General features: G+C 33.4%; 1 protein-coding gene across 2 annotated transcripts; it reads right to left on the reverse strand.

Moving 5' to 3' along the window:
* Positions 1-11,889: 11,889 nt before the first annotated feature.
* On the reverse strand, positions 11,890-16,522 carry LOC139867806 (dehydrogenase FPY6). 2 transcript variants are annotated; one of them, XM_071856164.1, is made up of 11 exons: positions 16,271-16,522; positions 16,048-16,188; positions 14,766-14,832; positions 14,535-14,650; positions 14,333-14,446; positions 13,831-13,881; positions 13,622-13,710; positions 13,461-13,521; positions 13,295-13,372; positions 12,375-12,473; positions 11,890-12,242 (listed from the first exon to the last, which is right to left on the reverse strand). In XM_071856164.1, the coding sequence occupies exons 1-11, from the start codon at positions 16,394-16,396 to the stop codon at positions 12,114-12,116; spliced, it is 1,071 nt and encodes a 356-aa protein (XP_071712265.1). In that variant the 5' UTR covers positions 16,397-16,522; the 3' UTR covers positions 11,890-12,113. The 2 variants fall into 2 exon arrangements, with proteins under 2 accessions (XP_071712265.1, XP_071712260.1); XM_071856159.1 differs by having other exon boundaries at positions 12,366-12,473.
* Positions 16,523-17,188: the final 666 nt, after the last annotated feature.

The following is a 17,188-nucleotide window of genomic DNA, read 5'->3' on the forward strand; positions in this document are numbered from 1 at the left end:
TTCAACAGTTTTGGTTGGTGGAGATCTAAACTTTCAGTTCACAAAGGTGACCGATTTGTCACCATCCCTAAGTGTCATTCTACCCTTCTCTTACATCAAAGAACGCTTCGGTGGTTGCTAAAAATGGGCGACCTAAAATTAGAGAAATATCAAGGTCTTCCTCCATATTAATAACTATGAAATTTGCAACAAAGGTCAAACTTCCCACTTTAACAAGTAAATTATTGGCTATTCCAACCGGGTGTTTAATGGTTTGGTCAAATAATTGAACACCTATTCTGGTTGGTCTTAATATACCCACACCTAATCTTTTGTATAAGGAAAGAGGCATAATATTCGCACTCGCTCCTAAATCTGCAAGCCCATTATACATAGCACCATCATTAAGCAAGCAAGAAATGATAAATTCACCTGGGTCTCCTACTTTAGTAAGTAGAGTTGGTTTGTTAACCTTTTATGGGTGATCTTTTCTTGGTTCTTTCACTTTTACTTGAACTTCTTGTTCACATTTTTCTTCTTTTCTTGGAATGGAAGGTTTATATAGAAATTCTTCTTCATCACTCCAATTTGAAGCCTCCCCATCTTCCAATTTTGGCTTTTCATATGTCGTTGAAAACATATTTATGTTTTCATTCTGCGGGTTTTCTTTGGTGGTGAAATTATGATTGACTTCATTGTCAACTTCCATCGGACCATGTATGTAATGTTTAACTATGTGACCATTAACTTTAAATTCAATCCCATTTGAATTTATTAACTCTATTATTCCGTATGGGAAAACTCTTTTGACTATGAATGGTCTAGACCATCTTGATTTAAATTTTCCAGGAAATAGCTTGAATCGTGAATTGAAAACAAGGACTCTATCTCTTTCCTTAAATTCTTTTGAACTTCTGATTCTTTTATCATGCCATTTCTTCGTTCTTTCCTTATAGATTAATGAATTTTCATATGCATCATGTCTTAATTCTTCTAATTCGTTTAATTGACTTAACCGTAGATGTCCAACTTCATGCAAATCAAGATTACATGTAAAATGATTTGTGCTCAATTTCTACTGGAAGGTGACATGCTTTTCCGTAAACAAGTTTAAAAGGTGTGGTTTCAATTGGAGTTTTGTAGGCTGTTCTAAAAGCCCAGAGTGCATCCTCCAATTTCATGGACCATTCATTCGGATTTGATCCTACGATTTTCTCTAAAATACGTTTTAATGCTCGGTTGGTATTTTCAACTTGTCTACTTGTTTGTGGATGATAAGCGGTTGAGATTTTATGAGTTATTCCATATCTTTTGAGAACTTTCTCAAGTTGATTATTACAAAAATGAGTACCCCGATTACTTATTAAAGCTTTCGGTGTTCCGAACCTTGCAAAAAGATGTTTTAAGAAGTTGACTACAACTCGTGTATCGTTAGTTGGGAGAGCTTGTGCTTCCGCCCATTTAGATACATAATCAATGGCAACGAGAATGTAGAGATTATTATGAGATTTTGGAAATGGACCCATAAAGTCAATACCCCAAACGTCAAATACTTCACATAGTTGAATGATATTTTGTGGCATTTCATCACGTTGACTTATTTTTCTGGCTCTTTGACAAGCATCACATGATTTACAAAGAAGGTGTGCGTCTTTGAAAATTGTAGGTCAATAAAATCCAGCGTCGTAAACTTTTCTTGCTGTGAGTTGAGGCCCATAATGCCCTCCTGTTGGTCCTGTGTGACAATGGTTTAATATTTGACTAGCTTCATCCCCGAATATACATCGGCGTATTATTCCATCGGGATAACTTTTAAACAAATGTGGATCTTCCCAAAAATAGTGTTTTATATCACTAAATAATTTCTTTCGTTTTTGGTACGACAATCCTTTTTCAAGGAATCCACATACTAAGTAGTTTGCAAAGTCTGCAAACCATGAAATTTCATTATAATCGATCTTCAAGAGATATTCATCAGGAAAGTTATCTTGTATAGCTGATTCATTTAGAACTTCTAATTCAGGATTTTCAAGGTGAGAAAGATGATCAGATGCGAGATTTTCTGCTCCCTTTTTGTCTCAGATTTCAATATCGAACTCTTGTAAGAGTAAGATCCAACGGATTAATTTTAGTATGGCATCTTGTTTTGAAAATAGGTATCTAAGAGCAGAATGGTCGGTATAGACCACCGTTTTAGCTAGAATGAGATATGAACGAAATTTATCAAAAGCAAAGACAATAGCAAGGAGTTCTTTTTCAGTAGTTGTGTAATTCGTTTGTGCTCCTTGTAACGTCTTACTAGCGTAATATATATGTTGAAATCGTTTTTCAATCCTTTGTCATAAAACGGCTCCCATTGCAAAATCACTTGCATTGCACATTAGTTCAAATAATAGATTTCAATTTGGAGTTATCATGATCGGTGCATTAGTGAGTTTTTCTTTAAGAATATTAAAAGATTTGATACATTCATTCGAAAAGATGAATGGAGCATCTTTTTCAAGGAGTTTATTCATAGGAGTGACAATTTTAGAAAAATCTTTTATGAAACGTCGGTAAAAACCGGCATGCCCTAGAAAACTCTTAACTCCTCTAACATTGGTGGGATGTGGAAGTTTAGAAATTACATCTACTTTAGCTCTATCCACTTCAATTCCTTCCTTTGAAATTTTATGACCAAGAACGATGCCTTCTTTAACCATGAAATGGCATTTCTCCCAATTAAGAACTAGATTTGATTGTTCGCATCTAATAAGCATTCGTTCAAGATTAACTAGACATGTTTCAAAAGTATCACCGAAGATTGAAAAGTCATCCATGAAAACTTCCATGCATTCTTGTATCATGTCGTGAAAAATCGCCATCATGCACCTTTGAAAGGTTACAGGGGCGTTGCAAAGTCCAAATGGCATGCGTTTGTAAGCAAAAGTACCATAAGGGCACGTGAATGTGTTTTCTCTTGGTCCTCGGGTGCAATTGGAATTTGAAAGTATCCGGAAAAACCATCAAGAAAACAATAGTCACTGTTCCCAGCTAACCTTTCCAACATTTGATCAATGAAAGGTAAGGAAAAGTGATCTTTTCTGGTGGCGTCATTTAATTTTCTATAATCAATACAAACACGCCATCATGTTACAGTCATAGTAGGAATAAGCTCATCTTTTTCATTTGTGATGATAGTCATGCCACCCTTCTTAGGTACGCATTGAACTTGGCTTACCCATGGACTATCAGAGATTGAATAAATTAAACCTGCATCGAGCAGTTTAATAATTTCTTTCTTAACAACATCTTGCATATTAGGATTTAGTCTTCGGTGGCGTTGCACATACGTTTTATGAGCTTCTTCCATAAGGATTTTATGTGTGCAATACGAAGGACTTATTCCTTTAATGTCATGAATCTTCCATGCAATAGCTGGTCTATGAGCTTTTAGCACATAAATGAGTTGAGATTTTTCATTTTCCATAAGAGAAGACGAGATTACTACAGGTAATTCAGATTCACCATGTAAATAAGCGTATTCCAAATGGGTTGGAAGTGGATTTAACTCTAATATCGGTGGTTCTTCTATTGATGATTTGTATCGATATCTATCTTCCTCTTTCAGCATTTGAAGTTCTTCTGTTGTTAGTTCGTATTCATTAGCCATAAGTGCGGCTAATATTTCAGCTTCATCAATTGGTTCAGTTCCTTCTCCTAAGGAACATTCTCCCGTTCCTTGTAATTCTGAAAATTCTTGTAACAATTCTGCTTGTGAATCTATAGTTTGAACATAATAACAGGTATCATTTGCAGATTGCGGTTGTTGCATGGCTCTATCAACAGAAAATGTAACACTCTCGTCCTCTATACTTAGGGTCAGTTTCTTACCAAACACGTCTATTATTGCTTTAGCCGTGTTTAAGAATGGTCTTCCTAATATGAGAGAAACTCGAGAATCTTCTTCCATGTCCAGAATAACAAAGTCTACTGGAAATACTAAAGTACCAACTTTAACTAGCATGTTCTCCATTATCCCTCTAGGATATTTTACTGATCGATTGGCTAGTTGTATGCTTATTCATGTTGGTTTCAATTCTCTAAGGTCTAGTTTAGCGTATAATGAATACGGAATTAAATTTATACTAGCACCTAAGTCTGCCAATGCTTCTATTGAATTAAGACTTCCCAGAAAACATGGAATTGTGAAACTTCCTGGATCTGATAATTTTTCTAGTAGTTTATTCAATAGCACTGTAGAATAATTAGCATTCATTGTAACAGCCGAGAGTTCTTCCATTTTCTATCTAACTGTGATTAGATCTTTCAGGAATTTAGCACACCTAGGTATTTCTGAAATCACATCAATGAAAGGAAGATTGACATTTATTTGTTTAAACATATCCAAGAATTTGGATTGCTCGGCTTCAAGTCTTTCTTTTCTCATTTTACTCTGGTAAAGAAGCTGTGGTTGGTATGGTTTAACATAAGGCTTTGCCTTAACTGTGTTATCTTCATTAAACTTTTCAACTACCGGTTCTGATTCCTTCTCTTGCTCAGGCTGTGGTGCCTGTGTAGTAGGAATAGAGTCATCAGAAATTACAGGTATTTCAGGTGGTTTGAGTGTAATACCGCTTCTTGTGGTAATAACTTTAGCTATTTCATTTCGGGGGTTAGCATTTGTATCGCTCAGTAGACTCCCCAGTTTTCTTTCACCTATCAACCTTGCTAGGTCACTTACTTCTCGTTCCAGATTTTGGATAGAAGCTTGTTGATTTCTAAATGCTTGAGCATTTTGTTCATTAGTTTGTTTCTGAGATGTGAAAAATTGAGTTTGAGATTCAACTAGCTTCGAGATCATATCTTTTAAATTTGGCTTTTTATCATCGGTTTGTGGTGGTTTATTTGGAAAAATAGGTCTTTGTTGGTTGTAAGTATTATTAGATACTTGTTGATTGCTAGGACCTTGCTGGTTGTTGTATGGAACATTTTGGTTATAATTTTGATTTTGATTTTGATTGTAGTTTGGTCTTGGCGGTTGATAATTATTCTGATAATTATTTCCAGGCCTTTGATTCATGTATGAAACATTCTCTCTTTGTTCCATTGTTTGTTCAATACTGAGACAATCTTTTGTCAAATGTGGTCCTCCACACTGCTCACAACTAATGCGTATTGCGTGAATATCTTTAGTCATCTTCTCCATTCATCTTTCAAAAGCGTCTAACTTTGCGGAAATGGAATCAAAGTCATGGCTAGAATCGGCTCTAACCGCTTTAGATGAACGAAAGATATCTTTTTCTCGGTGCCACTCATGTGAGTGGGAGGCTGTGTTATCAATAATTTTGTGAGCTTCAGTTGCAGTTTTCTTCATAATGAAACCACCAGCTGCTGTTTCGATGTCTTTTCGTGTAGCAACATCGCATCCTTGGTAGAATATTTGCACTATTTGATAAATGTCTAAACAATGTTGAGGACATCCTCTCAACAACTTTCCGAATCTTGTCCACGCCTCATATAATATTTCATTTGGCTTTTGCGCGAACGTAACAATTTCTCCTTGAAGTCTCACGGCTTTAGATGCCGGAAAGAATCTTTTAAGAAATTTCTCAACTAAAACATCCCATGTATCAATCGCCCATTCAGGTAACGATTCTAACCAATCTTTGGCTTCTCCCTTTAAAGTCCAGGGAAATAACATGAGATAGATCTGTTCATCCTCAACTTCTCTGATTTTAAATAGAGTACAAATCCTATTAAAGGTTCGAAGATGTTCATCTTGATCTTCTTTTGGCGTACCACTAAATTGGCATTGATTAGTTACCATGTGTAGGATTTGTCATTTGATTTCATAATCTGGCGCATTAATGTCTGGTTGAGTAATGACATGACCTTGGCCAGTGCGTGTGGCTCTCATTCGGTCTTCCATACTTAGAGGTTCCTGATTTTTCATGATTGAATTTGTTGAATCTGAATCAATAGAGGATTCTGATTTAATGGTTTCTTCCTTGACAATCTCTGGATGAGTAATTTGTGGTTCAGGAGGAATAATTAGTGGTTCAGGATCTCTGAATTGTCCTTGAATATCCTCCGGTTTCTCAATTGTGAGGTCGGGTTCAAAAAATGAATTATCGGAAATTTGAATTGGAGTACTCGTTCGACTAGATGATGATTCTAAAGAAAAATCAACGGCGACGATATTGGCTAGATGTATTGATCGAGTTACAGGTGGTGAACGTATGAAAGGTGGTGAACGTTTTGCTCGGTGCATTCACAGAATATCCTATTAGTTATAAAGATAAAAATTATATAAGTTATCAAATTAATAGACTTTTCTGATTTTGCCCACGTTTCGAATAGCTAATAGATGCAGCAGGTAGCCAGGACCCTTTAAATCGGAAGCCCACAACTCGCCACTAACAAATCCAACTATTACTACGAACCATAAAATTTTGGATGTCTATCAATTTAACCGCTTAAAATAATTTTTTCGTCGAAATTTTAAAGAAGATATAGAAAGTTCTATGTCCTAAAAACTAGAGCGTAGAAATGAGAAAGAAAAAAAAAACGCGTCAAGAAATAAGAGGTCGAAAAACAAACGTCGAAAAACAAATAGTCGAAGAAAGTAAAGCGTCAAAACTTAAAAGTCTAAAAACTAAATATTAAAACTTGCGTCTAAAGGTATTAAAGCTTAAAGGAATTCTATATCCAAAACTGCAATTTCTTAAAAAGCACTTAAAATCTATTAAATACTAAACCGATAAGCGACGTCGTAAAATTCTAAAGCGCCTAAATCTTAATCTAAAGAAAAAGCACTTAAGGGATTTTACGGCAAAGCCTAAAAATCTAGGAATATAAAATAACTACGGCAAAAACTAAGTTTAAAACTAGTTACGAACGAAAAATATACAATTTACGAATTAAACGATTAAAAATATACAGTTTATAAAAAGATATAAAAAATGATAAAATTACTTATTTTTATAAAAATATTATTTTTATATTATTATTTTATAAAAGTATTAATTTATATAATTAATAAAACTTATTAAACTTAATAAAACAAATTTAATTAAAAACTAAACTAAATATTAATTTAACTAAACCCTAATTAGGTTAAACAATAATAATAATAATTAAATTAAAACCCTAAATTTCGTAATTATGGCGTACTAGGTTGGCCTGTCAGACACTCTCATGCGATCGCATGAGTTCTGGGTGTCTGGGCCATGCGGTCGCATGGACTGTAGATCCAGGCCAGTTCTTGGGCTGCTACAGTATTGTGGCCCGATTTCAATTTAATTATTTTTTTTCTGAGTTTAATTTATATAAAATATAAATATAACTTATAAGTTTTATAAAAAAAATATATATTACTTATTAGTTTTATAACTCTTAAAATATAAACTTTTTAATTTAAATACTTAAAAATATAGAAATATATTTTTTTATGTTTTTATATTTTTGAAACTTATAAATATATTCTCACAAAAATAGATTAAAATATATTTTTTTATAGCGTTTCGCTTTCGCTTGATGGTTCCCCGGCAGCGGCGCCAAAAATACTTGATGTGTGCGAGGTGTAGTACGAAATACTATTAATTTTATTACGAAATAATATTAAATACGATACAATTTTACACAAGTTATTTATTTATTTATAGAATGGATATACCTAGACCTTGCTACAACACTTATAGGCAGTGTACCTAATCGTAGAGTAGTGTAGTTTTTAGTAAGTCCGGTTCGTTCCACATGGATACAACTGAGTTTAACGCTATATTTTTATTAACTATATTTGTGTATATATATATATATATATATATATATATATATATATATATATATATATATATATATATATATATATATATATATATATATATATATATATATATATATAAGTAGTATTGTTATTATTATAAAAAGGGGATTTTACCGTTTAGTGACCGGTTTGTCGATTTTAAGTCCTAATGCAAAATATTGAATACAACTTAATTTAAAGTGTAAAGTAAATGACGATAAATAAAAATGCGATAAAATAAAAGTACGATAATTTAAAGTACGATAAATAAAATGACAATAAATAAAAGTAAGATGAGATATAAAATAAAGGAATTATGCTTATTTAAACTTCCGTAATCATGATGTTTGACGTGTCGATTTTAATTTATTACCATGGGTTAATTGTTCTTTGTCCTGGATTATTCGATATGTCCATCTGGTTTTGTCCATAATAGTCCGTCGGTCATAATTATAAAGTGCGAAAGTCTTCGTCAAATTACCCTTATACCCGAAGTCAAATATTCCAACTAATTGGGGACTTAAACTGTAATAAGGTTTTAATACATTGTTAATGATTACACCAGGTTATCGACTGCGTGTAATCCAATGTTTTAATACTTTATTAACAATTACACCAATTACCCTTGAATGTAATCCACCCCTGTTTTAATGAGTCCATTAACTATTAATCCATCCCCGTGTGCGGTCAAATGAATAATTATTAGTATTTATAAATATCCCTCTCACCGTACCTAGTCAAGCGTATGTGGTTATATATAGATACGTCAAATTATAAATCTCTATATTAAGTTATAAAGATATCATTTTGTTAATCAAATATAAAGCCCATTAATAGCCCATAGTCCAAATTCCACAAGTGTCGTCTTTTGTCCAAACCCCAATTATGGTCCAAAGCCCAATAACCCCGTCTTAATATTTAGCCCAACATCACGATTACTTCAGCTTAAATAAACATAATAATAACTTAGCTACGAGACATTAATTTAAAAAGGCTGAACATAACTTACAATGAGTATTAATCGCGTAGTGTTACACGGACAGAATTTCGACTTACAAACTTAAAACATTCGCTATTATAACCTTATTATTATTATTAACTTAATATTAAAATTATAATTATAAAATATAAATATATATAATTGAGAGAGAGAGTAATGATATTGATGAAGGTGTACTCCTCTCGTCCGAATTCGATTGCTATTTATAGCACCTGACCAATAATTTGGGGTCATGCGATCGCATGGCCTGGGAGTGTTATTCCCATGCGATCGCATGGAGGCCTGGGACAGCTCACATTCTTTTGTTTTCTTGTTTGCCGACGTTTTATTTAATATATATATATATATATATATATATATATATATATATATATATATATATATATATATATATATATATATATATATAATTATATTATATTCTTGTGCATAGTTGACTTGTAATTTTAGGTCCGTTGCGTCGCGCGTTGATAGTTGGCTCAGGTCCCGGTTCCGGATTTTCGAACGTCCTTTCGTATTATTTAATATTTTGTACTTTGCGTTTCACGGCTTGTACTCTTGTAATTTTTAGACGTTTCTCATCAATAATTTGAACTACTTTGATTGTACTTTGTACTTTTTAGCGTTTTGGTCGTTTGCGTCTTCAAATCGTCGAATCTGTCTTTTGTCTTCACCTTTTATTATTTAAACGAATATTACTTGGAATTAGAATAATTGCAACTAAAAGCTTGTATTTCTTGAAGGATAATGCTATGAAATATATGTTCGTTTTTAGCATTATCAGGTTCATATCAATGAACTGGCGGAGTGGGCCGCATGTTACGACGGCATTTCGTGATCAATATTTTTTTTGAATAGCAGTTTGGGATCACTTAGGGGGACTAAATCACTCACGCTATCATCACCTGCAGTTGCATAAGCCGAACTGGTGCCCTGGAGGAAACCCGGACCAATCAGAGGGCACGACCGGTAAAAATTCCCCTCCCCGCTGCTCCCGCAACGCGATGTATGAAAAAACACTTTGGGTGGATTTCAAGATTAAAGGAATATCCTTGTGTACAATGTTGTCACCTCAGTTGCATAACCCGCTCCCAACTGGTGCTTGGACCCGAAGAGAGGGTGCCAACCGTGACCAACATAGCCGTGACCAACGAGGACGTTGGTCTTGAAGGGTGGGGGGATGGGTTCATATCAATGAACTGGCGGAGTGGGCCGCATGTTACGACGGCATTTCGTGATCGATATTTTTTTTGAATAGCAGTTTGGGATCACTTAGGGGGACTAAATCACTCACGCTATCATCACCTGCAGTTGCATAACCCGCTCCCAACTGGTGCCGTGGAGGAAACCCAGACCAATCAGAGGGCACGACGGGTAAAAATCCCCCTCCCCGCTGCTCCCGCAACGCGATGTATGAAAAATGACTTTGGGTGGATTTCAAGATTAAAGGAATATCCTTGTGTGCAATGTTGTCACCTTAGGAAATCGAACTCCCAACCTCTAACAAAGATGTATGAGCCATTACTACTGAACCAACAATACATGGATATTTCGTGACCAATATTGATTGTCAAATGCAGTTTGTTAGTACGTATTATTACATATGTTCAAAAGAGTTGATGGTTGATAGTACACAATTATGATAATTACAAAGGCACGTGTAATTAGTATATGTGCATAGTGGCAAAGTCAGGATTTCAATTGACTAGTGTCATAAAATGATACCGAAATATATCAAGTAACCGCAATTCAATTGAAAAACAATAATTAAGTAATAATGTAAAAATGTCGAAGTATCATTCGAAAATAAATTATACAATAAGAAAAATGAAAAAGAAATAAAAAATACTTACCTATACTTTTAACACGTCACCTTATTATTTTTCAGTTCACCAACACGTATGCTACGTCGGCGCCAAATACTACACACCACCCCCAACACGCCTAATTTGCCCATCACAACCTGAGATGGTCTAATCAAATCTCATTTTTGATTGGATAATTTGTTGTTTTAACGAAATTTTATGTGATTTATTGTTTTAAGTGCGAAACGAGAAAATGGATGAGCTTACAATTTTTAATAACAAAATTTTATTAAAAACTAGTAAGAAAGCGGAGAACAACTACATGCAAAGTAAAGGGTTTGGGAGCCAAAGGTTCCAATCATTTCTAACATTTCTAAACCTACTAGAAAACCATAGGAACAAGTAAACAGTATGCTATCCAAAATGTGTCACATGTGGAACTTTGATTCTAGAAAACAAGACCGTTTCAATATTCCTCAAAAATGAAGTGTGACTAGAAGGTGCGCATAATGCACAATTCACCCGGTATCAGGTCTCATGCTTGGGGGCCTTGATTACCCGAGGTTTTACCTTCTATGAGAGAGCCAATGTACTCGTTCATAAGAGGGTTTCCTCTCTTACCAAAAAAAAAAAAAAAAAAAAAAAAAAAAAAATTATTACCATGTTCAGGTAATCAGGGGAAGCGTATAATGTATGTGGCCTAATCAGGTTATCCGATGACCATATTTTACCCTTCTCTATCCACCTTATAAAATGTGTTGTTGATATTGACATTTGAATCCAAAACATATTTTAAGAATATCATAACGTCAACCACTAGACTATCTTTTGATAGTTTAGAATGTGAAACAATTAGTCTAAAGAAATATAATTGTGACATACCGAAATTATTTTAACTAAATGGTTGAGCTATTTTTTTTTACCATCGAGACATTGCCTGAGTGTTATAATAGGGGGCGGTCTGTTTGTTCTCAACGAGTGGGCGCATGTTTAGATTCCCAGGGTCAATATCTAATTGATACTGCCATCAATTAGCTTGTCGGAAGAGGTTTTCTCAACCTTCAACCGTACTGCCTGGGTTGTTATGATTTGGGTCCCCTCCTAACCCGTATGTGGGTTGCATATGATCGCGAATGTGGTTAAGTAACCTATGGATAATGCCGATACTGCCGTTAAAAAAAATGGTTGAGCGTTTTTTTAAGTCGTTGCAAATTAGTTTAGAGAGGATCCTTTCGCTACGTATTTATATCGATGTATGATAGATATGGTCATATGGAATGTATGGTATGCAACGCTCAGAACACAAAGTAGTAGTTTTTTTATTTATAGCAACACTGTCAATGTAACAATAACACAAACTAAAGATGAGGCGCAAACTATGGCAAGAAGGATAAAGTTGACTTTGGGAATAATGTGCTTGTTGCCGATTAAATTAGATTAGATACAATAATAATTCATATTCAATCTCCACCGTTGGATGCCTTGTGAGTTAACCATTACAAATACTACAAAAGTTGGATTGGATTGGATGAGTGAATAATGTTCATAACTTTTCCACCTTCACAAAGGCTCCTTGCCTCATTCCAGATTCAAGCATTGCATCCAGAACAGCAACATCTCGTGCACCTTCGACGTATGAGCTGCGAGCTTCAGCTTCAATCTTATTTCCATTCTGTGCACACATTCAAGTAATCATAATTAAATAATCCTAAATCATTCACAAAATGCAATGATTCTATTTTGGCAACTTCACTAAAAGTTGATTTAGGTTCCAAAAGTTAAGATTATATAATACCAGAGTGACCTTTGAAATGTCACTTAAGAAAGCTTTCAGCTCTTCATTCACACCACTAAATGGATAGAAACTGCTCTTTGTTTCTCCATTGCCAGTAAACAGAGTTACCTAATAACATACAAGTAACATCAAGACATTAAAAAGTAGTATTTTCAAAGCTAAATTTTCACAGGGAACTGCATTCATTTCAAAGGTGACAAGATTGAACCAAAATGGGTCTCTTTTGGTTAGTATTTTATCTCAAACTAGTGAAATGACCCGTGAAATCACGGGTTTATTTAAACGAAACAGTTTAGTGATATGTTTTAGGTATTAAGTAAACGTAAATGTTAAAGTCATTTAGTTTAATGACCCGTGGACCTACAGAATCCGACTAAGAAACTCGTCAGTTGAACATTTCATCAAACACCTAAAATGCATATTAAACAATCCACATCCAATCATAAGAGATAATATTGGTTGTCATTTTATTTTTAAAGTGTAAATTAAAATATAATAAGAATTGGTTTCCTTCTGCCTAGTTTTTATACCTTCTCGTACTCAATTAAAATAATTAAAATAGTTAATTAAAATAATTAAAATAAAATAATTAATTAAAATAATTATTTTTAATAATTAAAATAACCATTAATAAGATTTAGTAATAATAATTAATAAATAAGATTAAATTTTAATTCAAATTTATTTAGATTAATGACATCACCCACTATGCTTAGATTTTTTTTCTTTTGTTTTTTAATTTTTTTAACAAATGAATTAGCCTAATAATGACATCATCATTATAGGATTTTAATAGAAACTATAGATGGGTCAAAAACAGTTTGAGGGTCACCCAATGTGTTTTCAAGAGCATGAAACCTCTTAATCTATTTACCTTAAGGAATCATATTATTATCATTTCCATTGCAAAATATAACAAGATGCATTACCACATAACCATGTTGTCCATCTTTATTTCCCCGTTCAACTTGCACTGTCCCACGCAAGCCAACTACTCGCCATACAATCTATACCAATATTCTAACATTATTATAATTTCACAAAATAAAACATATATCTTAAAAGAAGTTGTTAGTAGCACATTAAAGTAGTAACCTTTGGTGATTTTGAGGATACCAACATCACAAACACTCCAGAACACCCATTCTCCAGTTGACTAGAAAAAATAAAAAAATAAAATAAAATTTAGTCACTTTAGACTCAAACTTTCAATAGAAATATGAAAACAGTGAAAAGGTATAAGTGTCTAGATTTACAATACAGAGGAAATTGTGTCTGGTGGGGGCAGGGTTGTATCCACATGTGATGTCATAGCTGACACCGAAGCTACCTCGCATCCAACAAGCTGATCAAGTAAGTATACAAAAACTAATGTTAGTCTAATTTGCCTTGTACAATTAATAATCAATTCGTCAATTGTGATCACAAGACAATATTTTTACAATTAAATAAACAAAAAACTTACCATTCTTAACCCTGCAATGTAATGTACACCCATGTCTAGAATAAATCCTCCCTGCCACATATAGAGAGATACAGAGTTAGCATTCCACAAAACTTAAGATCGACAAACTCAAGGTGACGTTCTAGGATTTTTGCTTATTCCATGAATATCAAATTATGCAACTATATCATATTTAATCTATAATCCCTCTTTTAAGCTAAACTGCCCAGTGCTACCATATAGGGAAGTGATTTGTACACTCCAAATTATAGCCATAAACCACCAAACATGTTTTGCATTAACATAAAGCATGTTTGGTTGTGTACGTCCAAAGAGTGCTTGTGTACGAATCATCACCCGTATAATCTACTAAGTTATAAACCACTAAAGCAACGAAATCACCATCTAACGACCAAGTAAATAAAAAATCAACACATAAAAAAAAAAAAAATTAATAATAATAAAAAAAATAAAAAAATAAAATTCTTATATGAAGTTACTTATCATAGTTTATATGCCTTACAGTGAAATTGCGTCTCCATGAACTTGAGAAGTAAGGATTTGAACTATTCATTGATCCTTCGATGATTACTTGAACACTCATCATATCACCAATTTCAGACACCAACTTTTTGCTCTGTAAAGTTGATAACAAAGTGTCACACAAAATCATCATCATATAAATATAAATGTTCAACAACTGTGCAACATACACGTACGTGTACCTCTACAAACGCAGGCTCAAACCGATAATTTTCACCAACGGCCCATATTTTCTGAGTAGATGGATCGTTGTACAGAGCAGTATAGCTTGATAATGCAGTTTCCAATTCACTAATGCCTGCAGAAGAAATCATAAAGTTTTTGAGGATCAATATAGATATAGAGAAATATAATGTCATGGTGATTGATATAATTCACAAGCATGTTTATTATATACATAGGATCTGACTTACAAGCAGCAGCAGGTTTTTCTTGAAGAACATGTTTTCCTGCCTTCAGAAACTTTAGAGACATATCCACCTGCATAATATGGTTTGAATGTAGACTTTATACAGATGTATGGTTATAAACCAACATGGATGTTGTAATTCTTTATTATATATATATCTAATAACTGAAGATTTGAATTGATGTATGTAGTAGAATGTACACACTTTCATCAAAGCATACATCTTTAATATGATACCCTTTTATTTATTTGATTGTAAAGGAATTCACTCTAACATACAGATCCATAATTTTGTTGTTAATGGAGATTAGGGGATTACAAATACAAGTGGAAGAACTTTGGGCATTAAACAGTTGTTCTATGCAAAAAGTCACCCAAATTGGTTTAGAAACAAAGTTTTTAGGCATTAAGCTACCTATCACTTTCACTCTGTACGTCTATGACTCTGTGCATAAGCGTCTAAATGTGTAAACTTAAGAGATCAAGAAACCTATTTATCATCATTGTATCCATAATAAAGTCCTGTTGTATAAACAACACAATCTAGTGCTGGAATAATCAAAAATCCAAATGATACAAATGCTGACTTGGCCCTCAAATGAAAGCAGACATTTCGATATCTGTGTTTACAGAATGACAGAAATATACCTTCTTGTGTAAGGATCCTTTGGTTGTGCAGTGCAAACCAGTTAGTCAACAAGTTTATATCTTATAAGAAATCTATTGGTCAAATATAGTCACAACTCACAAATATAACAAAGAGAAAAGGGAAAACATTGGTTAACAAAAACAAGGTCCAAAGTTTGCAGAAAGGTCACAAATTCGCCTAGAGGTAAAAAAATTTTGCATGCAAGTCATATTTTGAATTGGGATCCAAATTTCGCACAAAACTTGATGATGATTCTAACTTTCAATAGTTTAATCACAATATTCACCAGAATCATCTCCTACTACATAAATCCTAAAACATACAAACATCAAACTATTGCTCCTAACTCCAACACTTCTATAATCTATACTGTCAAACTCTTCTTTTAGAAGGCAATATAACCATCAATTCTACACATAAGCATTAGATACATGGTCAAAATTCATCACATACACTGACTGTAAATATGAAATTACAACCATAATAACGGTATACACTATCATGTATTTATTTTAAAGAAGAGCATAAACTACCACATTCTTAATGTCAAACATCACTCATTTTTCCACTAATGTATTATGCATTCTTCAAATACACAGTTACCATCATAAAAGGGTAAAACAAACTTAAATTGAACCTGAATTTGAGCAGCAAGAGCAACAATCACACCAGAAATATCTGAATCACGAATAATTTCATCGAGTCCATCATCTCCATACTTGCATTCCACATTCGGGAACACTTTTCGAGCAATGTCAACAGCCTCACTTGACGATTTCTATACATACATATATAATAATCATTATATTAACAGATTTAGGGTTACAGTTTTGTCATTTATGTAAAATAATCTCAATTACCTCGGAGCGACTCCAGATAGCTTTGAGAACGACGAGATCCGAGATCTCAGCAAGCCTCGGGAGATACTGTGATTTGACGAAGATTCCGGCACCGATAATGGCGATTTGAGGTGGATTTTGAGCCATGTTTAACTATGAGATATACTGCCAGTACCGATTACTTGATCTGCTGGTTCAATATTTTACAATCTGAACAAATCTGAGTTGATTCTTTGATTTTAAGAATAAAATTATCAGTATCAGTTGCTAGTTAGTTACTGCGGGACAATTTTTAGAGTTCTCTGAACTCAGAAGAAGTCGGTGGTTGACTTTCGTTGATTTTTAATATAAATATATATTTTGAATAAATTATATGTATAAATATTAGACTTTTCAGATAATTTTCGAGATTTGACCGAATTTTTTAAGAAGTTCAGCGATTTGACCGAGAAGTTAACCGATTTTTTCCAGAAATCGGTCGTTGACCGATAAATTATGCGTTGACCGATTTTTGGCCGATTCACAAAACGAGTTCTCGCCAGGATTGAGTTTCCGAGTTCTCGGCAATTTTTTCCGACTTTTGCAACCATGGTTACAATATACCAGTACTGGTATGATTTTAAGAAGTGGGCCTATATGCTAATGAAATTAGCTTTCAAATGGCCCGAGTCTTAAAACTCTAAACTAATTTTCACTTGCAAGGATCACAATCTATCCATATCATTTATTCATTTATTTAGTTTTGTTCAATTATATCCATATTTATATTCATATTCGTTTCAGTTCATTTATTTATATTCATATCTATTGAATTAAACGAGTTAATAAATATTCATTGAATATTATAAAATATTATAGTATTTCTTAATATACGATAAAAATAAAAACCTAGTATAACAAAAATTAATATAACATTATCTAATTAAAAATCTATCTAAA

The sequence above is a fragment of the Rutidosis leptorrhynchoides genome, chromosome 1, assembly GCF_046630445.1.
Source record: "Rutidosis leptorrhynchoides isolate AG116_Rl617_1_P2 chromosome 1, CSIRO_AGI_Rlap_v1, whole genome shotgun sequence".
Taxonomy (NCBI): domain Eukaryota; kingdom Viridiplantae; phylum Streptophyta; class Magnoliopsida; order Asterales; family Asteraceae; genus Rutidosis; species Rutidosis leptorrhynchoides.